This window comes from Scyliorhinus canicula, chromosome 5 (genome assembly GCF_902713615.1).
Source record: "Scyliorhinus canicula chromosome 5, sScyCan1.1, whole genome shotgun sequence".
NCBI lineage: Eukaryota > Metazoa > Chordata > Chondrichthyes > Carcharhiniformes > Scyliorhinidae > Scyliorhinus > Scyliorhinus canicula.
In genome coordinates, this window is record NC_052150.1 from 188,854,797 (window position 1) to 188,877,954 (window position 23,158).

Below are 23,158 nucleotides of genomic sequence, written 5' to 3' on the forward strand. Positions count from 1 at the left end.
TGCAGATCTGGGGCCAGTGGAGGTGGCATGTAGGGGAGGTGGGAGCATCGGTCTGGTCTCCAATATGCTACAACCACCGATTCGCCCCTGGGAGTATGGATGGTGGATTCAGAGCGCGGCGGTGGGAAGGATGGACGATATGTTCTTGGGGGGTGGGGGAGCTTTTTGAGCATGAGGGTCTTGGAGGAGAAATTCGGACTATTAAGAGGGAATGACTTTCGGTACTTGCAAGTGCGTGACTTCATACATAGACAGGTCCCATCCTTCCCACCAAATGGGATCCAGGACAGAGTAGTGTCTAGGGGAGAGGGGAAAGTCTTGGATATTTACCGTGAACTTATGAAAGGGGAGGAGTCCCAGACAGAGCACCTGATGCTCAAGGGGGAGGAAGAACTCGGCAAGGAGATGGAGAAGGGAGTATGGGTAGAAGCCCTGAGTAGGGTAAATTCAACTGCAACATGTGCTAGGCTCAGCCTGATTCAGTTCAAGGTCGTCTACCGGGCCCACATGACGGTGGCCCGGATGAGTACATTTTTTGGGGTGGAGGACAAGTGCGCTCGGTGTGCGGGAGGGCCAGTGAACCACGTCTACGTGTTCTGGGCATATCCAAAACTTAGGAGATACTGGGAGGGATTTGCGGACGTCATGTCCCAGGTACTGAAAACTAGGGTGGTGATGAGTCCAGTGGTGGCAATTTTTGGGGCCTCGGAAGACCCGGGGGTCCAGGAGGAGAGGGAGGCCGACGTCTTGGCCTTTGCTTCCCTGGTAGCCCGGCGATGTATACTACTGGCATGGAGGGATACAAAGCCCCCGTAGACCGAAGCATGGCTCTCGGACATGGCGAGCTTTTTAGGGCTGGAAAAATTAAGTTCGCCATGAGAGGATCTGTATTAGGCTTCGCCCGAAGGTGGCAACCATTCATCGACTTCTTTGCAGGGAATTAAGCGTCAGCTGGGGGGGGGGAGGGGGGTAAGATTAGAGTAGAATAGGAGGGATAAATAGGCGGGTAGTTTATGGGAGAGGATTGGTCTTTTGCACTATGTTTCTGTTTTGGGTTGATATTTGCACATTTCTGTATACTGTAACTGTTTACAATGCCAAAAATACCTCAATAAAGTTGTTTATTAAAAAAACAATTATCCCCATTGTAAAAATGCTTGAAAAATATTACATCTTGTGGAATCAGGTGTAACTGGGTTTTTAAAACATCAGCGACTAGAGGATTTTCACAGTAACTTCATTTCAGTGTTAATGTAAGCCTACTTGTGACACTAATAAATATTATTATTATAAGTCATAATTATTGATGAACAACTTTATGGCTCAGAAAAAAACTGATTTTATATTTGTAAAATATGAAATGTTCCATTCCATGCTAAAAATGCTCTTGGTTTTTAAAATAAGATATTTCAGCTTCTACTTTACCTCAAAATGTCACAATCTCATTTAATTTTCTGCAAAACTAAATATTGAAGGATACCGCCTGCTTGCCAATTCCTGGTTTGCTGTCTGAGAGAATTCTTCAAAGTAACTGGCTGCTTAGTCCGATTGATATCACTTGCTGGACATCAGAGATCTTCAATAGGTGTCCAAGAATGAAATTAATCATGGGATGGTGAAATGCACACACAAACCGACAGAGCTTTGTGGGCACCCTTCTTCGATACTGGTGGCGAGCAGCATCACTTTGGCCCATAATGTGCTGCCAGTGACAAGGTTGTTCATTGTAAAACAGGAGGAAAATTTCAAAAAACATTTAGAAAGTTACAAATTTTGCTCCTGCAGAATATCGGAACAAACCTTTCATTCTAGAAATTGTCACAGTGTTATCTTTTTGGACCAAGGGATTGTGACTGCGTGTGGAGAGATCCAGTCCGCTGCAGACGTTGCTTGTTGTCCTATCATGGCACCGACATGGATAGCCACTCTGAGATTTCAACAGTGCTATTGACCAAAGACAAAGTCATTGGAGCACAACATGGTGGATGTGTTTAGAAAACTACCATTAGTATCGGTCTAGATCCAATATAGTATTAAAGATGTTTCCTGATTTAAAAAAACAAAATACATTACAGCAGAGGAACAGGCCCTTCGGCCCATCTAGCCTGCACCGATCCACAGTCCTTATTTTGACCTACTACGTATTGCCCAAATGATCTGTACCCTTCAATTCCCCGCCTTTTCATGCGTCTTTCAGGATACATCTTAAGCGCTGCTATTGTGCCTGCCTTCACCACCTCCAGCTTTCACCACCTCCACTGGCAACACGTTCCAGGCACTCACCAGCCTGTGTGCATGAAAAACCTGCCCTCCACATCTCCCCTAAACTTTACCCCTCTCACCTTGAACCTGTGCCCCCTTGTAATTGATTCTTCCACCCTGAGAAAAAGCTTCTGACTATTCACCCTGTCTATACCTCAATTTTGTAGATCTCAATCAGGTCTCCCCTCAAACTCTGTCTTTACAACAAAAACAATCAGAGTTTATTCAACCTCTCCTCGTAGCAAACACCCTCCAGACCAGGTAACATCCTGGTAAACCTTCTTTGCACTCCCTCCAAAGCATCCACATTCTTCTGGTAGTGGCGACCAGAACTGCTCTCAATATTCCATATGTGGCTTAACTGTAATATGACCTGCCAACTCTTGTACTCAATGTCCCAGCCGATGAAGGCAAGCATGCAATACGCCTTCTTGCCCACCTATCCCAGTGCATTGCCACTTTCATGGAACTATGGACCTGAATGACCAGATGTCGGTATGTCAATGTTCCCAAGGGTTCTACATTTACTGTCTAATTCACACCCAAATTTGATCTTCCAAAATGCATCATCTCGCATTTGTCCGGATTGAACTCCATCTGCCATTTCTCTACTCAACTTTCCAATCTATCTACATTCTGCTGTATTCTTCAACAGTCCCCTTCACTAACTGCAACTCCACCTATCTTAGTGTCATCTGCAAACTTGCTAATCAGACCATCTACATTTTCCTCCAGATCATTTATATAAACAAGTGGTCCCAACACTGATCCCTGTAGAACACTAGTTATAGATCTCCATTCTGAAAACCTTCCACTGCTACTGTCTTGTTGCCAAGCCATTTATCCATCCAGCTAGCACACCCTGAATCCCATGCAACTTTATCTTTTGTACCAGCCAGGTGATCTTGATCACTTCACCCATAAGAGAAAATTTGACTACTTGCATTTTTATAGCCTCACATAAGTCTCTTAGCACTGCACAAAAAAGTAATAAAACCAAGCATGAGGCAGAGGAGGAATACTGGAATCACTTCATGCATAATCTTTTTTAAATTTCAAGTACCCAATACATTTTTTCCAAGGGGCAATTTAGCGTGGCCAATTCACCTACTCTGCACATCTTTTTTTTTGGGTTGTGGGGGCGAAACCCACGCAAACACGGGGAGAACGTGCAAACTGCACACGGACAGTGACCCAGAGCCGGGATCGAACCTGGGACCTCGGCGCCATGAGGCTGCAGTGCTAACCCACTGCGCCACCGTGCTGCCCCCCTTCATGCACAATCTCAAAAGCTTTTCAGATTTAAAAAGCCCCCAAAATGCTGATAACTCAGATGATCAGACAGGACCTATGGAAAGAGAAACAAAGTTATGCTTGAGGTCAATGACCTTTCATCAGTTTTGCTTTTGATGGGAGATAGCTAGCAATGTAAACTGGAGGAGACAAAAGGAAAAATTGTACTAGTGTCCACTCTGCTCTGCACACATCTAAAAGCCAGCTGGTTCGGCTATGACACTATGGAAAGCGACCGTCGGAAGATAGGATGAAAGACTATTCTTGGGAAAAGTTTTGAATATGGCTACTGCCAGGATTTTTATCATTCCTATGCAATAGAACACATTGATTATCAAACCATCCTGGGGGTATGAAGGAAAGCAGTTCCACTACATGAACAAGTTTCTATTATAAACAGATCCTGAACAGGTTATCGTGCCTTCAGGCTGCATCAGCAACTCTGTATCCTTGTCACCAATTCCAGCACCCACCTTTCATCATCGTCTGTCATTTGAAACTTCAGTAAAGCTTGCAATCCCCTAATCCTAATATCTTCGCCTACGACCATCTGCTGCCAAAATCCTTATTCATGCTCCCCCAAAGCTCACTGTGGCAGCCTCCCATAAATTTCAGGTAATCCAAAACTCCCAATACCATAGTAATCTGCACCAAACCTGGCTCAGCCATCTCCTGTGCTCATTTATATTGGTGTGTTGGGTGACGACCCCAAGTCAAACGTTAAATTCTGATTTTCCTGTTCAATCCCCATCAAACCTCACCCCCACTTCCTTTTTCCAGCCCTATAACTTCAGCTGGCCTCTTAAATACTCCCTTTATCCCTCCACTCCATTATTTGTGGCTATGGCTTAAACCGGCCAGGTCTCAAATCCTGGAATTCATATAACATACAGTGCAGAAGGAGGCCATTCACTCCCCAAACTTCCCCATCTTTGCCTTTAGGCTGCTCATTAAAACCCACATTTGACTGCAACACCACCTCCTATGGCTCAAAATCAATATTTTGTCTTCACTGTAGGATATTTTTAAATGTTAAAGTCTGTATTCCAATTATTTTTCAGACTGGAGGATGGGAGATATGTTCCTCACACTTCAGTGCCATGACCAGCGCCTTTTTGCTATCTGTGCTATAGCACAGGGCTAAATCGTTGGCTTTGAAAGCAGACCAGCAGCACGGTTCAATTCCCGTAACAGCCGCGGGAATGTGGCGACTAGGGGCTTTTCACAGTAACTTCATTTGAAGCCTACTCGTGACAATAAGCGATTTTCATTTCATTTTCTATCAGAGTTGTTTATTGGAATACAGAGTTTTAACCAGTTATTTCATCTCAGGATGAAGTTGACTTTGCAGGAGCTGAGCCTGAACTATTGCCTTTGTCTTAAAGGCCACCATGATAGCTATGCAATTTCAGAATCTCTGGCCGGCTTTGATCACTCGTGATAAATTTGTGTATCGTCTTAGCGATTTTCTGTTGAGCTCCCATTTCTACACAAACTTCTCCGTAGTCTGCAAGTTAGTTCCTTGGATTGACTGACTGTATAATTTTGTGGAAAAATTAAATAACAGGGACCAAATCCAGAGTTTCCAGGTAGTCGAGGACTAAGGGCACAAATTTCAAAACCTCATTGTTCACTTCCATCACCCAAGAATCCAGTATACCTCAATACTGTTACGTGCTAGAGAATCTACAACAATGAGTTCAATACCACAGAATGGTTTATTTTCCTTGCATTTGCAACAAAATTCATGGTAATCACTTCTAGAATCCTGCATTGCAAGTGCACTTTGCACCAAAGATGTTTAGCAGTTCCTTTTCATAAGAGTAATTCCACAAATCTTTGGCATCCAAAAAAAATCCAAGCACTTGAATCTTACAATCCGTTGAATTCCATATCATTCTCCAGTGTTAAATGTTAAAGTTAGGTGGTGCAAAGTGTCACTGAATAGTCAATGTACAATGTAAAATAATGACTATAAAATCAGCTGGTGTCCAGATGACAGTACCCAATACAAATTTCACCCACGTGTCTGTCCAAGCTGGCTTCAACTTGTATAAAACTGTCTCTAAAAATCCTAACTCTTTCATTCCTTTGATTGGGGTAATGGAAATTTAGCCTTGTTACAAGCGGTTTGATATTCTTTACAGATATCACATTGGAGAAACACAATCGTACCCAAAGCTAAGGGTTTTGACTAGTCTCCGAAAGCTTAAAGCTGAAATCCTGGCTGAACAGTAATGAAGACATTGTAGGTTAAAGATTGCAGGAGCATTGAAAGCAGTTAAATCCAAATGGCTAATGGTCTGCATTTCTCATCACAATGGGCCAGAATTTTATGCAAGTTGGGGTGAAATTGCATGGACAAGATTCCCTCTGGGTTCCCACCTCAACCTGGCTGCAGTTTTACGCTGGAGGACACAGGAAGCCCACCCTTGTTCAACCCAGCCTCGATTTTTAAGCTGGCAGTGAGAGGAGCCCTACTAACTTGGGACACCCCCCCCCCCCCCCCCCCCCGTTCCCAACTTTTGCTGCCTGGGACCCCTGCCACTTACCTCCAGGACTTTAGTCCAGGCAGCACTCTGCTGTGCCTGGAGAGCTGCCGATCAATCCGAGGCAGGACTTCTTCCCTCATGAAGACAGAAGTTTTGCTTTATGCTAACCATTGCTCGTTAGAGCATAATATGGTATTGGGGCTACTGGAGTCAGTGGCAATGTGCCATCCTAAAAATTCAGGCAATGGATTTGCGATCACAGAATCGGGTGAATCCACTAAACTGCAAGGCTCACTAAACAGAGTGGTGAAAGGATATGGTAAGAGTAGGAATTTGAGGTAAGGAAGTGTTAAGTAATTTAAACCAAAAGATAACAGCAAATAATCAGAATAATGCATTAAGCCTGCAGGAAGACATTAAACTCAACCGAGTTAAGGATAATACTAAAAGTGATCGGAATTACATTAAATAAAATCCTGGTGCTTGGATACTATTAATAAACACGTGTAACAAGTCGATGAAATTGTTAAGAAAAATGGCAGAAAGAAAAATGAGACTTGTTGGCTTGCACCTTAAGGGAACTCAAAGGCACATGCAGAAGTAGCCTCTAGTTCAAACTCAGGATTCCTGAGCTTAAAGAACAGTTGGGAGTCACTGAATGGCATATAGGAGGCCAAACAATTCCTGGGAGTTATTCCAGGAGTTGGTCACCCCTCAGCTACTGTGCTCACGAGAGTGGGTGTCCATCTGACATAGAAGCAACTTTCAGGTGACACGGTAGCATAGTGGTCAGCACTGTTGTTTCACAGCACCAGGGACCCAGTTTCAATTCCCAGCTTGGGTCACTGTGCAGTGTCTGCATGGGTTTCCTCCCACAAGTCCCGAAAGACATGCTTGTTTGGTGAATTGGACATTCTGAATTCTCCCTGGGTACCCAAACAGGCACCGGAGTGTGGCAACTAGGAGATTTTCACAGTAACTTCATTGCAGTGTTGATGTAAGCATACTTGTGGCACTTATAAAAGATTATTAAAGTAAGTTTCCTGTGGGTGTATGGCACACACACACCATGCGCAACACCTCATGGGAGAGAGTCCAGAGGACTGTGGGATAAGTGCATTCACCTGGGGTGGAGGTGGTATAGAAGTGGCAATTCTAGCAGAGTAGGCATAGATAATTCAACAATCATAGAATGCACAGCCATTTCAATATGAAGTCTTGCAATTGCGTGCTGTTTCTCTGGTGTCAGGGTGAAAGATGCACTGTACAGATATGCAGGACATTTCGGGGGTGGAGTGTGGGAAAAGCTGTCATGCTCTACTTTAGGAGCCAATGACTTCGGTATGTCCGACAGCTTTTCCAGAGCTAGAAAGGAACTCAAAGAGCAGGACCTCAAAAGTGGCATCTCTGGATTACCCCCAGTGGCATATGCTAGTGAGTATAGCAGTAGTGATACAAATCAAGTTAAAGCATTGTTGGACAAATGGTGGGTGGAGAAGAGGGGTGGTACAGGTTTCTGGGGCAGGAGGCACCTATACAAGATGGATGAACAACACCTGAACAAGACTGGAACAAATGCCCTCAGTGGGAGGTTAACTAGCATTATATGTAAGGGCTTTAAGTGAATTTGATAGGGGATGGCACCAGGGTGAAGCACAAGAGGAAGTACACAGCCGACTAGGAGAGACAAAATGTTAGAATGATGATTAGGTTTGAGTTCATACATGTGAGAAATACAAAAGATGCTGGGATGGGTTTATGGTGCATATAAATGCCCAGTGTATGGAATTTTTTGTTGTTGTTGCTGAGTTGCAAAAAAAAAGTCACAAGGAGGGGCTGCACGTGGTTAGCAATGGGACTGTGGCGCTGAGGACCAGAGTTCGAATCCCGGTACTGGGTCATTTTCTGTGTAGAGTTTGCACATTCTCCCTGTGTCTGCATGGGTTTCACCCCCACAACCCAAAAGATATGCAGGTTAGGTGGATTGGCCACGCTAAATTGCCCCTTAATTGGAAAAAAATATAATTGGGTACTCTAAATTTGTAAAAAAAAAATAAGTCACAAGAATTATGATGTGGCAATAATAGGGACCTAGCTCAAACACAAGGAGGAATGGGTACATTACGTCCTAGCCATGAATATTTTCAGGAAGGTTGGTAAAGAAAGGGGGAGACATATTGATCAAAGATACAGCTTAATCACGAGAAAGGGATGATACTTTTAGCGTTCAATGGCAATTTTGATGTTTCAAATTAAGGAATAGAGAAGCTAGCACTCTACTGGGCTTGTACTATAGGCCACCAAATAATGGGAAGAAGAATGTCAGAGAAAACTTGCAAATTACAGAAAGGTATAGCAACAATAGTGATAATGGGGGACTTTGGGAAAACAGCATCACAGGAAAGAGGGAGAACACCTCCTTAAATATATGCACTTTGTTGATCAATATGTTTCCAGCCCAACAAGCAGTGCTGGATCTAGTTCTGGGGAATTAAGTGGTGCATGTGGAGCATGTTTCAATGAGCACGTATTTGGAAAACAGTGATATATTATGTTTAGAGACATTATAGAACAGGTCATGGAAAAAATGCAAAAATATGCAACTGGAGGGTGGCTAATTTCTTTACGAGGGAGACCTGGCTGGAATCTACGAGGCAGGTAAACAATTAAGCAATGTGAGGCCTTCTCAGGTAATGTCCCAGGTATCGCCATCACTATTCCTGCGTTATGACCTGTCTCACTAGCAGCACCCAGCAGAGGTGGTGGCACAGTGGTATACAGGCAGGAGGAAGTTTCCCTGGGAGTCCTCAACATAATCTCTGGACATCATGAAGTCTCACAGCACCAGGTCAAATATGGGAAAGGAAACCGCTTGCTGATTACCACACACAGCCCCAGTCTGCTGATGAATCAGTACTTCATTGAAGCATTGATGGTGGCAAGCGCACAGAATGTAGTCTGGGTGAGGGACTTCAACGTCCATCACCTGGAGTGGTTCGGTAGTAGCACCAGACCACACTGGCTGGGTCCCAGAGGATATAGCTGCTACTCGGGGACTGCAGCAGTGGTGAGGGAATCAAGAGGAAAAAATTAACAACCTCATCCTCACTAACCTGCCTGCCGTAGATGCAACTGTCCATGACAGTATCGGTATAGATCACCACCGTCCCATCTTCACATTGAGGATATCCTCCATCATGTGTGGCACTACCACCATGCTAAATGGGATAGACTTTGAACAGATCCAAGAACTCAAAGACTCTGCATTCATGAGGCGCTGTGGGTCATCAGCAGCAGCAGAATTGTACTCAGCCACAATCTGTAACCTCATGGCCCAGCATTTCCCTCATGCTACCATTACCTCCAAGCCAGGAGACCAACCCTGGTTTAACGAAATGCACAGGAGAGCATGGCAGGAGCAACATCAGACATACCTAAAAATGGTGTCAACCTGGTGAAGCAACACCACAGGATTACTTGCACGCCAAACATCATAAGCAGCAAGTGATAAACAGAGCTAAGCGATCCCACAACCAACAGATCAGATCTAATCGTTGTGGTTCTGCCATATCCAGCCGTGTATGGTGGAGAACAATGAAACAACTCACTGGAGGAGGAGGCTCCACAAATATCCCCATCTTCAATGATGGATGAGCCCAGCACACCGGAGCAAAAAGCATTCGCAGAATTTTTTGGCCAGAAGTGCTGAGCGGATGTGGAAGTCCCCAGCATCACAGATGTGAGTCTTCCGCCAATTCGATTCACTCCAAGTATTATCAAGAAATGGCTGAACGCACTGGATACTGCAAAGGCTACGTGTCTTAACAATATTCCTGCAACAGTACGGTGCTCCAGAACCTGCCGTGTCCCGAGTCAAGGTGTTCCAGTACAGCTACAAAACTGGTTATCTACCCGGCAATGATGCAGCTCACCTTCTGAAGTGCAATAAATGCTGGCCTAGCCACGACGCCCAAATCCCGTAAATTATTTTAAAAAAAATTCCCGAGAAGGGAAGGAAACCCAAAACTGGATGACAAAAGTGGCATTAAAATGAAAGGGAAAGGAAGTTTCCAATATACTTCGGGTTCAATTTAGTAGATAATCGTGCTGAATACAAAGTACAGGGAGAACAGAAAAAGGGAGAGGGACAAAAGGGGTTTGAGAATAGTCAAACAGGTAACTTAAAATGGAACCTAGTCTTTTCTATACACTAATTGGGCGAGGAGAGGCAAGGAAGAGTAGGGCCAAGAAAATCATCTTGGGGTAGTAGAAGTACTAAATAAGCACTTTTCATCTGTCTTCACTATCATAGAATTTAAAGTGCAGGAGGAGGCCATTTAGCCCATCGAGTCTGCACCAGCCTTTGGAAAGAGCACCCCATTTAAGCCCACACTTCCAATTTATCCGCATAACCCCACCTAACTTTTTTTTTGGACATCAAAGACAATTTAGCATGGCCAATCCACCTAACCTGCACATCTTTGGACTATGGAGGAAATCGGAGCACCCGGAGGAAACCCATGCAGACACGGGGAGAACGTGCAGACTCCGCAGACAGTGACCCAAGCCAGGAATCAAACCTGGGACCCTGGAGCTGTGAAGCAACTGTGCTAACCACTGTGCTACCGTGCTGCTTCATTAAAAGAGGATGCTGCCAATAATCAGTAAAATGAGGTAGCCACAGGCAAATTGGGTAGCATTAAACATTAGGGCACATTGGGCAACAGTGCTCAAAGTAGAAAAAGTCACCCAGTCAACTGGAGAATTGCAATTGTTACACCCCTTTTCAAAAGAAAGGTATAAGCTTGACAGCATCAACTCATCAATGGTGGGAAACATGGAGACATTAAATGAAGATAAAACTGTCACTTAATACAGGTTAATAAATGGAAACCACAACAGATTTTAAAGGCAAATTACTTCTTTGGTGAAGTAGTGTCAATAAACTTTCAAAAGGCATTTGATAAAAGTATCATGTAATATACTTGCTAGCAAATTCGAAACATTTGGGATAAATGGGGCAGTAGCTTCATGGATATGTAATCAGTTAAGGGACAGCAAGAAGTGAACAGGTGTTTTTCAGGCTGGAGGGCACATGCAATTGGTGTTCCCTTGGCAACTTTTTTTGGTATACAGGGCATAATTTTAACTTTACTACATGAGGTTTGTGAAATCTGAAAACCGAGAGGAGAATAGTAACAGACTTCAGGCACGCAGATTGATGAAAAAAGCAGACACATGGCACATGAAATTTAACATACAAGTTTAGAATTTAACATGGGAACACGACCACCTCATCCTGCCTTGGAAGGATATCGCCACTCCTTCACTGTTGCTGGGTCAAAATCTTGAAATTCCCTTCCTCAGCACTGTGGGTGTTCCTATAACAGATGGCAAAGATTCAAGAAAGCAGAACGCTGCCTTCTCAAGGGCAATTAGGGATGGGCAATAAATGCAGCCAAGCCAGTGATGGCCTTATCTCATGAACAAATAATAAAAATAGAAATGAGAACTGATTCACTTAAGAGCCAGTGTTATAATGCAGGAATGAGAAATCTGAATGTGTAAACAAATCTTTAAACCTGGCAGGATATGTTGAAAGGTATACAGCCTTTGCAAATACAGGAATAAAGTACAATAGCAAAGGATGTCATGCAAAGGCTTTATAACATTGGTACCAGCCTCCCCGAACAGGCGCCGGAATGTGGCGACTAGGGGATTTTCACAGTAACTTCATTGAAGCCTACTTGCGACAATAAGTGATTATTATTAAGATGACAGTGGCTAATTCTGAACACAATTGGATGGCAAGGTGTTGGAGAAGCTGCAGCGGAAATTCACTAGAATTAAAAAAAAAATTTAGTTCACCATATTATTTTTTCCAATTAAGGGGCAATTTAGCGTGGCCAATCCACCTACTCTGCACATTTTTGGGTTGTGGGGGCGAAACCCACGCAGACACAGGGAGAATGTGCAAACTCCACATGGACAGTGACCTAGAGCTGGGATCGAACCTGGGACCTCAACGCTGTGAGGCAGCTGTGCTAACCACTAGGCCACCATGCTGCCCGGAAATTCACTCGAATTACACTAGGGATGTAAGACTTCAGTCACCTTGTGAGACAAGAGAAACTGGGGTTATTCTCCTGAAGAGCAGGGAAGGATATGGGGAGATTTGACAAAGGTGTTGAAAATCTTGACGGGTTTTGACAGACTAAGTAGAAACTATCCCCACTGACAGAAGGGGTGGTAACCGGAGGATATAGATTTGGCAAAGAACCAGAAGCGACAGGAGAAAAACATTTTTTACTCAGTGCGTGAACATTATCTGATCAATAACTTACAAAAGGAAATTGGATGAACACTTGAAAAAATTGCTGGGAAAAAGTGGAAGACAGGGTTGCTCTTTGAAAAAGCCAGGATAGACACAATGGGCCAGATTGCCTCCTTCTGTGTAGTATCACTCTTTGATAATTTAACAAGTTACTTCTGAATTTGTTTGACGTCTTGCTGTACTTACTGGAACTTCATGCAGATTTTACTATTTAGGCCCAATTGTTGTTATGCATTAACTGAAATTTTGGTAGAATTAGAACAAGAGGTCTACATGCCCAGAGGAGAAAGGAATACATGTGGCTACGATAATCATCCTCTGCACTGTATGTTGGCAAGTTTGGAACAGGCCTGACATTTCTGGAAGTCAAACAATGTTGGAAGACTTGGGAAAGTGATCACTGGCAAGCATCCAATGATGTTGAAAACAAAATTTTAAAACTAGAAGTTAGTAGCCACCTGCTGATGAGTGGGGGGCAACTGGCGCAAAGCCAACCCGATGAACCAAAATTGAGATACAACAAATAACCACTGAATGACATTAAAAGTGGAGCAATGATAAAAGACAATTTTGAAAATTAACCTACAAAAATATCAAATGCACAAACAACAATGCTGAAGAACTGACCGCTACAGGACTATTAGGACAACAGATGGTGAGGGGAAATATTTATATATGCAGACCATCTGGATAAGATAGAGGAAACGTGGCACAAGATTTTTCAAGGGCCGCTGTCTCAAGGTGATCACTCTCCTCAAAGAAAGCAATATCTTATTTTTGTGGGCGCTTCACAAATGAGGAAGAATGTTCCCATTACCACAATGGTCAAACATATAAGTAATGACTAAGAGGCAATTATTTTCCAATGATCTGATTGTGCAATTCAATAAAGTAGTAAAAAGAAAATAATCAGAACAAAGTAATTACTGAAATTCAAACAAGGATCAATTTACTTTTTTCAATATAAGCATTAGGTCTTGAAAAAGATGTATGCTATAAACTTAAGTTATTTATGAAGTGGTCCAATAAGTTACCTCCTCAAAGCATTACCAGCCACATAATTTCCCCCCAGATTTTTTTTAATCTAACTTACCAGCATGGTAAAATGGTGAGAGCTCACATTTCATAATGCTTCAATTACAAAATACTGTAAATACACAAATTACTTTTCTTTCTAATGTAGCAAGAAAAATAACTCCAACACGGTACAAAATTTAAAAAAAAAAACACAGCTGTTGGTCAACATATAATGCCCTGGGTTTATTTTGTGAGAGTTCTGTCACAATTCCAGGTGGGATTAAAAACCTTGAGGATAAATATGCCATTGGACTGGGCATTCAGACTCAGGTACTGACAAAGCACTAGTAGTAGTCTGTTAAGTACCAATCTCTTCACAGAAGAGAGGTCTATTATTTCCAAAGGAAGGCACCCGATATCGTGGTTCTGGCCTTATAGCCTTCACAAGAATCTGAAAGTAAAAGCTGGCTGTTTCAGAAACTGGAATGATGATACACGTACAGCAACTACTGCATTCATCTCCCTTATCTCCTTGTTGTTTCTTCTCTTTTTCACATGAACAAGTGAAGAATGAAGTCTGTGTGTACAGGAGCACAAAATCAACAAGAAAATTACAACTTTAACAGATACAAAAATAACAATGATGAATGAACAATGAAAAAAAGCTTGGGAAACTCTGATACAGCTCAGATTTGTTTTGAAGGAGGTCCAATTTGTTTAAACTCGAATGAGCAAAAAAAACTAAGCAGCATAGAAAATAATTAGTGCTAAAATAATTTTGCAGAAGCGTCTCTGCTTCTGAAAAAAGTGTGACTTCATTTCCAGCTTGTTACTTGCGTTAGAACAAATATAAGTGGAAGATCCCTATGTCTCCATGAAGTAGTTCCATCCCCATTTACAAACCAATGCCTTAATTTTCAAATCTGTATGTATGTCACCATTTTTACATGATACACAGAAACTCAGGGACCCAGAGGGGAACCAAGTATGTTCACCATATACAAAATACCGAGGAGTCCACAGCTACCTAACACATTTACTACAGCACAGGAACCAATGAAGGTACAGTGTACAAAACTGTAAACACAGCACAATAAATAGATAAAACAGCAGGTTCCGCACCATGCACATGATGTGATGACACTTCATCTCTATAGATCTCTCACATCTCACACTCTTACTGGTTGCAATTTTGTTTTTTTTCAAGTGCAAAGCATCACAAATGAACAGTTCAGTATTCAAGTAACATATATACAAGTGTATTACAAATATGCAGTACTGTACAGATAATTGCTGTATCATAATTTACAGATGTCAATTCCTATTAACAGTAACAAAAAAGCATGAGATGTGCATTGCCATCAAGTCCCTAGAGCTGCCATGGAAACGCAATGTGCTGCATTCCGCCATCCCTTGCATTCACAAACACTATTGATGCATAGCACCTAAATGAGTTCCCAAGGCTGCAGCCGTCTTTGTGGACACTACGTTACTTCCATTGCCACTGTATTGTCTGCTATACTGTTTAGTGCTGGCTTTTCTGTGTCGTGGTTTTCCCTGGAGAAAGAGAGAAATAAACTGTTAGTCACTGCTCTGATAATTTTTCATATTTTCTACATAATGGCATCAATGGATTACACTGACCTTGGCAGCAACCCAAATTTAACTAGATTTTATGAAGTCAGAGTTGAAATCTTTCGCAACTGTTTAAGAAAAAAAATGGTTAGTCTCCCCCTGTCCCCATTCTATGTCTTGTACATGCATGGCCAACTAGTACAAGAGTCTGACGCGAGTGCTCAATTTCCATTAAAGCCCCTCTAACCTGGCCAGATATTTTGCTTCCATAAGACCATAAGACATAGGAGTGGAAGTAAGGCCATTCGGCCCATCGAGTCCACTCCGCCATTCAATCATGGCTGATGGGCATTTCAACTCCACCTCCCAGCATTCTCCCCATAGCCCTTAAATGCAGTTAAATGCCCTTAAATCCTCGATGCAGTTGAATTGTCGGACTATTTATTCCTGTGTCATAATATTGTTCCTGTATTTATTTAAGCAACAGGTCATTGATCTTAATAATTTTCCAACACTTTGTTATCAAATCAGTCAATCTGCAAAGATCAGCAAACTGACACACCAAACAAATATAACACTAAATCAAATTTCTTCAATTTGACTGAAACTAGACCAGTAAAACAGACTTGATGATCTCAGTGAAATTAACACAATTTGAAGCAATAGCCTCAGATGAGATTTTCAACCTGCTGTAGATAAAGCAACTAACAAAATGGGCTCACTGAATTAAAATAAAAGCACTAATCTACAAAATATTCTACTATTTTATTTGATATAATTTGACCCAATGACTTCAACAATCCCTATTTAAAAGGCATTTATGGCAACAAAAAAAAATCTTCCTGCACCGGGATTATACCCTGGCTAGATGATCATGTGGCTTTTTCATTCCATTTGCTTCAACTGGGAATGGTGCTGAAGCAGAAAAGACAGAAATATTTGTAGACAATGGTATTGAGAGATGCCCACTTCTCACACTAAAATTTAGAATCATTACGATAGTGTTTTGGAAAATCCTTCACTGCAGTTCAATATTTTCAAGAGAGATTGCATAAAAGGGCACACCTCAAAAGTGATAATTATTCTGTATAGTCCCAGAATACTTTCTCTTCTAGTTAACATTAAGTATGCCTCGTGTTTGTGCTACAGCTTGGATTGTTAAATGTAAACTGGATCCAGCAGTCTTGCTGGAAAGGAACCAGCAAGTCATCTTTTCTTTAAGGATCTCTCCCTAGCATCTTGAAGATAAGACAACAAGAATGGAGTTTGGAACAGATTAAGCATTATACAAATGATGCAGTGTGGAGAGAGAATATAAACATCGGCATGACCCAACATCAAAGTATTATATGCATTAAAGCAATAATACATTTACTGTATATTTTTCAGAAATCTTTCAAGTTTATGTAATGCCTAACTTGAATAAAGTTGAATAGACTAATCCAAGAATTGACCGTTAAACGTTTACAACCATTCTTTAAATGTCAAAGTGGAGAAAAATAATTGTGTTGTAACTTGGTGAAACCTTAAATGCAGCATTGAATGAAGACCAGAGCACTTCTATGACAACTGCAAAGGTGGAACATATATAAGATAGGTAAAGGCCAGCTGGTCTGTCGAGCCTGTCCTACATGACATGGTGAAACTATACAACCATGCATTGCTCGAAGACAGGAAAAAAAGAGAAAAAGAATCATAGGTCAATTTACGAAAAACTCCAACAAATTACTCTCTCCCCCAAAGTTGATCAAATAAGTTTCAGAAAGCCACAGTAATATAGAACACACCTCCTACAATAATTAGATGATAGCCAATATTTGCATATGGAGATTAAAAAATCCAAGCTTTCAGTACATTCTGCTTATGACTTATTTCCATTCACCCGTGTACATTTTTTGTAGCTATACTACACATCTTCTCCATTTATTGTTAATAAGAGAGAATGCCAACAAAATAGACCCAGAGTTAAGTTATATATGCTTAGCATTCCCTGGGTAATGTTCCATTATTTTGTTGCTTTAGCAAAGCACAGTGTAGATACTTAATTAAAAAGAATGGATTGGTCCTCCAAATTTCTTGCTAGTAGGATGATCATATATACACAGAGATTATTAGTTAATACTTTAACTGCTAGGTTCTGTGTCAGAAGCAGTATATAAAGACAAAAACATCATTTTAATATCAGCTGTACAATCTTCAACAACAGCTATGAAGGACAATTTAATTAAGTTAAAACCACAAAGATGATTAACCATGGATAGAGACCGTTTCTCCATCATTTAATGTATTATTTAAAGATATCAAAGTTGAACTCACTGGACTGACTGAATGATGGTCTTCAAAACTCCAAATCAGCCACATAAATTTAAGCAGATTTTATAGCAAAATATATTTGTGAGGCTATGACAGCCGTTAATTTAAAAATGAAAATTAGGACTTTTTTCTTCCAAAAAGGGAAACGATCCGATTGCTCACTTAAAAAAATATAAAAAAAACAAAAGCACTTTACTTGCCTCCCAACCTCCTGCTCCTACCCTTAAAGTTTCCCGATGTGCTGTAGTAAAGTCTCCTTTTATCACTCCTATTTCACCATCTGGGTGGCAACATCACGTCTCTATGGCGCTATGAATTGCAGGGCCAGTGACGTGTTTATGGAGAGACACTTCCTGCAGGTGTGATGTTTAAAGAGTGAGTCATCATCAGTACCCTTCTATGTAAAAAATTCAAACCATTAAAGAATCATGATCAACTTTCAAATTTTCAGAATATGTGGCAGGGCAGTTTTTTCCACTTAAAACAGTAAAGTTTTGTGACATCACACCATTGGGCCCATTAACTCCTTCAAACCAGTTCCTCAAATATTCACTCACCCTTATGAAAAAGGATACTACTGATCGAGTTTCATCAATATTTTGAAGTATTCCTTTTTCTCTAAATGTGGTTCAAACTCCACAGAAAATAATCAAAACTATCTTGGGGAAGGTAGAGGGGAGAAAGAATCATAGGTGACGTGGCTCATCACATTCAGTCACCATAAAAATATGCAAAATCTTTTTAGAAGGCCTGCTGCTTATAATGCTTTGAAGGCTACATAGCATTGACATAACCTATATATATATATATAAAATATATATCACATACACGCGAACTCATGAGCTAAATGCGAAAGGGAAACATCCATGAAAAAGGTAGCTAAACATTCATTTCTCCGTTGTTCAACCATTAGATTAAAATGAACCATCTCAAACAGTGGAAAACAAAAACTACTTTTAGTGGTCAACAAAGCCAGTTTGAAGCACAAAGTGCCATATCATTTTTCTCTAAATTAAGAAATAAAGACAACAATGCTTTAAAAAGCAGGCAAATTGCTCTACAGTTGCCTTTCAGATAGTCTGAACAAATCTCATTGCTATACAAGGGCGTGAACTTGTCGACCTTTCACTGGTGGCTTGAAACCCAATTTTACAAAACAACACATTACACTGTCTACAGCAGTCAGATACAGTTCACTCATGGGCTTGTCAAATTGCTTTGCTACGGACAAAACAAAATACTATATTGGTGTATTTTCTTTGACATGAACTTTCTCCACGCATTCCCAAAATTGCTTGGGTATGGTGCACATTATGCACATGTACGCCGCTGGCTAGAGGGAAATGGCAATGACAGCCAACCCTGAATCCAACCTCATTCTTACACATGTACTTCTCACTTGGGAAATCAATAACAATCTGAAGAAATCCTGGCCACTTCCCTCATTGCTCTTTTCAATCCCAAGATTAACCATAACACCACTTATCCTGCGCTGGTTGAAACCAGCTCACTCAAACAGTATGAAAATGAGAGAGAAAAATCAAATCAAAACCAGAATTCAAAATAACTCGCCACAATTACATTGAAAGATTAAAACTGAAAACAAGAGCTGCTGACCATAAATGGATTTCATTTTCCACAAATCTGAAAATCACAAGGTGCTCTTGAACTAAATTTCTTGCCACAAGTGGGTGATGGGCATAAGCGGTTGCTACAGAAAACCCCAAATGGGCGAGAGACCAGAAGAGTAAGGATTGCATATAACTGAAGACTTCTGGATTTTCACATCTGTGATAAATCCCATTTGTTCTACACATTCATTTCAGGATTTGGCTGCAATCATTTATTGGTCGATGGGAGAACAAAGGTCACTGCCCAGATAGATTATACTATAAAATGTATATTTACTACAGCACACGAGGAAACTTAGCTGTTAAAGGCAATACTCTTCTTCCATAACAGAGCCCATTTACAACCAAATCATGAATGTTATTCATCTGTCAACAGAGAATTTAAAGAAATATTCAACATCAGGGCTCAACTGTGTAATCTGTACTGCACAGTAAGAGATTCCCTTATATGCAAGTCTTCAGAGAATGGAGCTTACCTTGGTACTCCATCCATGGAGGTAGAGCCTGAAACCTTGGGCATCTGACAATTTGCTGCTGTAGCCAGTTTTAAGGCAGATGTTGGAACAGTATTTAAAGTTCTAGGTATATGACGTGCATTCAGACTGGTGACAGAATTAACAGTAGCTAATGAGCTAGGTACACCTAGACGAAGGCTGTTGCCAAGCAGAACCTGAGGACTTGAGTTTGTAGCATTTCCATGGTGACTCAGTGCACTGTGGGAAGTTGCTGTCTGTGTGTTGCTGCAGGGTGGCAGTAAGGCTGAACCTGCTGCTGATGATGATTGACTGGTTTGTACAAGAGCCGTAGGCATGGTACTAGTGAGGTGTAAGCCCTTGTACGATCCTGAAGGAAAACAGAAACGCAGAATTAGAACACTGACATGATTTTGGGACCTGGGCAAGGAACAGTCAATCACAAATTTGTGGAACTATTATAGTCAATATTTATATGCAATTTTCTAAAAAGGATCGGTCAACTGAAGAAATGAAGTATCAAGATCCATCAATATTCCAGTTTTTATTCATTTTATTTACAGACTACCAGAGCAAGTACCACAAAAAGCTAGAACAAATAGTGGATGCAATTGACCAGTCTTCCTTGTATTTTTGCTTGTTATATATTTTGGTGGGTGGAAAGAGCAATAAGGATGGGCTGCAAGAAGCCTCCAAAGATGATTCTGGATAGGAGCGAAATAACAGGGTAGTTGTTATGGAGGACTTTAACTTTCCAAATAATGACTGGAAACGCTATAGTTCGAGTATTTTAGATGGGTCAGTTTTTGTCCAATGTGTGCAGGAGGGTTTCCTGACAGTATGTGTCAGGAGGCCAACAAGAGACCAGGCCAGATTGGATTTAGTACTGGGTAATGAACCAGGCCAGGTGTTAGATTTGGAGGTAGGCGAGCACTTTGGCGATAGTGACCACAATTCGTTACGTTTACTTTAGCGATGGAAAGGTATAGGTATATACCGCAGGGCAAGAGTTATAGCTGGGGGGGGGGGGGGGGAACCACAGTGGCCTAGTGGTTAGCACAACCGCCTCACGGCACTGAGGTCCCAGGTTCGATCCCGGCTCTGGGTCACTGTCCGTGTGGAGTTTGCACATTCTCCCCGTGTCTGCGTGGGTTTCACCCCCACAACGCAAAAATGTGCAGAGTAGGTGGATTGACCACGCTAAATTGCCCCTTAATTGGAAAAAATAATTGGGTAATCTAAATTTATAAAAAAAAAAGAGTTATAGCTGGGAGAAAGGCAATTATAATGCGATTAGGCAAGACTTAGGATGGGGAAGGAAACTGCAGGGGATTGGCTCAATTGAAATGTGGAGCTTGTTCAAGGAACAGCTACTGCGTGTCCTTGACCCGTCAGGCAGGGAGGAAGTGGTCGAGCGAGGGAACCGTGGTTTACTAAAGTAGTTGAATCACTTGTCAAGAGGAAGGAGGCTTGTGTAAAGATGAGACGTGAAGGTTCAGTTAGGGCGCTTGAGAGTTACAAGTTAGCCAGGAAGGACCTAAAGAGAGAGCCAAGAAGAGCCAGGAGGGGACATGAGAAGCCCATGGCAGGTAGGATCAAGGAAAACCCTAAAGTTTTCTACAGGTATGTCAGGAATAAAAGAATGACTAGGGTAAGATTAGGGCCAGTCAAGGACAGTAGTGGGAAGTTGGCAATTCTGGACAAGGTGAAAATAGATAAGTCCCCGGAGCCGGATGGGATTTATCCTAGGATTCTCTGGGAAGCCAGGGAAGAGATTGCTGAGCCTTTGGCTTTGATTTTTAGGTCATCATTGGCTACAGGAATAGTGCCAGAGGACTGGAGGATAGCAAATGTGGTCCCTTTGTTCAAGAAGGGGAGTAGAGATAACCCCGGTAACTATAGGCCGGTGAGCCTAACGTCTGTGGTGGGTAAAGTCTTGGAGAGGATTATAAAAGATACGATTTATAATCATCTAGATAGGAATAATATGATTAGGGACAGTCAGCATGGTTTTGTGAAGGGTAGGTCATGCCTCACAAACCTTATCGAGTTCTTTGAGAAGGTGACTGAACAGGTAGACGAGGGTAGAGCAGTTGATGTGGTGTATATGGATTTCAGTAAAGCGTTTGATAAGGTTCCCCACGGTCGGCTATTGCAGAAAATACGGAGGCTGGGGATTGAGGGTGATTTAGAGATGTGGATCAGAAATTGGCTAGTTGAAAGAAGACAGGAGTGGTAGTTGATGGGAAATGTTCAGAATGGAGTTCAGTTACGAGTGGCGTACCACAAGGATCTGTTCTGGGGCCGTTGCTGTTTGTCATTTTTATAAATGACCTAGAGGAGGGCGCAGAAGGATGGGTGGGTAAATTTGCAGACGACACTAAAGTCGGTGGAGTTGTAGACAGTGCGGAAGGATGTTGCAGGTTACAGAGGGACATAGATGAGCTGCAGAGCTGGGCTGAGAAGTGCCAAATGGAGTTTAATGCAGAAAAGTGTGAGGTGATTCATTTTGGAAGGAGTAACAGGAATAACAGGGCAAATGGTAAGATTCTTGGTAGTGTGGATGAGCAGAGAGATCTTGGTGTCCATGTACATAGATCCCTGAAAGTTGCCACCGAGGTTGATAGGGTTGTTAAGAAGGTGTACGGTGTGTTAGCTTTTATTGGTAGAGGGATTGAGTTTCGGAGCCATGAGGTCATGTTGCAGCTGTACAAAGCTCTGGTGCGGCCGCATTTGGAGTATTGCGTGCAGTTCTGGTCGCCAGATTATAGGAAGGATGTGGAAGCATTGGAAAGAGTGCAGAGGAGATTTACCAGGATGTTGCCTGGTATGGAGGGAAGATCTTATGAGGGAAAGCTGAGGGACTTGAGGCTGTTTTCGTTAGAGAGAAGAGGGTTAAGAGGTGACTTAAAAGAGGCATACAAGATAATTAGAGGATTAGATAGGGTGGACAGTGAGAGCCTTTTTCCTCGGATGGTGATTGCTAGCACGAGGGGACATAGCTTTAAATTGAGGGGAGATAGATATAGGACAGATGTCAGAGGTAGGTTCATTACTCAGAGTAGCAAGGGCGTGGAATGCCCTGCCTGCAACAGTAGTGGACTCGCCAACATTAGGGGCATTTAAATGGTCATTGGATAAGCACATGGATGATAATGGAATAGGGTAGATGGGCTTTAGATTGGTTTCACAGGTCGGCGCAACATTGAGGACCGATGGGCCAATACTGCGTTGTAGTATTATATAAACTTTAGCACTGATGATGCTTCGAAAGATTCAAAGGATGAGGTCCTCCAGGAAATATATTGTGGGATATATCTCACTTTGTTTGCTTAGAGCATCTACCAATATCGCCTTCATGTAAAATTAACTTACTGTTCTATCTTCCAAAACCACATGCCCAGATTATTTTAAAAATGGGCATAGCTACAAAGCTTCCTTTCCACAACATCCTCACTTTAAGGTCAGCCGGTTTTCTTGAGCATTTTTTCCAAACAGGCACTGCTCTACTCCAATGACATTTAAATAGCAACTACAATTGAAGTCTGCAAAAAAACTGTAAATTGCTCCTCCGCCTTGCTAACCTATCTAATTTTAAATAGTGGCCTGAACAAAAGTCAGGAGAAAGTTAATTTAGTTATCACAGTGCTGCAGGAAAGAACTGTTGGAAATGCAATGACATGCTGCTTCAGTGAGGTTCAGTCTTTGGAAGTTGCTTTACTAGGCTAACTCAGAGGGAAAACAGAGGACATGACACTGTTTCTCTCC

The 23,158-nt window shown here is 41.8% G+C and overlaps 1 protein-coding gene across 5 annotated transcripts in view; it reads right to left on the reverse strand.

Moving 5' to 3' along the window:
* Nucleotides 1-13,307: 13,307 nt before the first annotated feature.
* The window catches only part of LOC119966493 (enhancer of polycomb homolog 1-like), a 282,112-nt gene continuing 272,261 nt past the window's right edge, over nucleotides 13,308-23,158 (reverse strand). For 4 of the 5 annotated variants that reach the window (XM_038798270.1, XM_038798271.1, XM_038798269.1 and 1 more), the window contains 2 exons: nucleotides 19,394-19,760; nucleotides 13,308-14,955 (listed from right to left, as the gene is read on the reverse strand). In XM_038798270.1, coding sequence (XP_038654198.1) covers nucleotides 14,883-14,955; nucleotides 19,394-19,760 — 440 coding nt within the window. In that variant the 3' untranslated portion in view covers nucleotides 13,308-14,882. Of the gene's footprint in view, nucleotides 14,956-17,486; nucleotides 17,640-19,393; nucleotides 19,761-23,158 lie in introns of all 5 variants that reach the window. The other variant, XR_005460782.1, reaches the window with a different exon arrangement.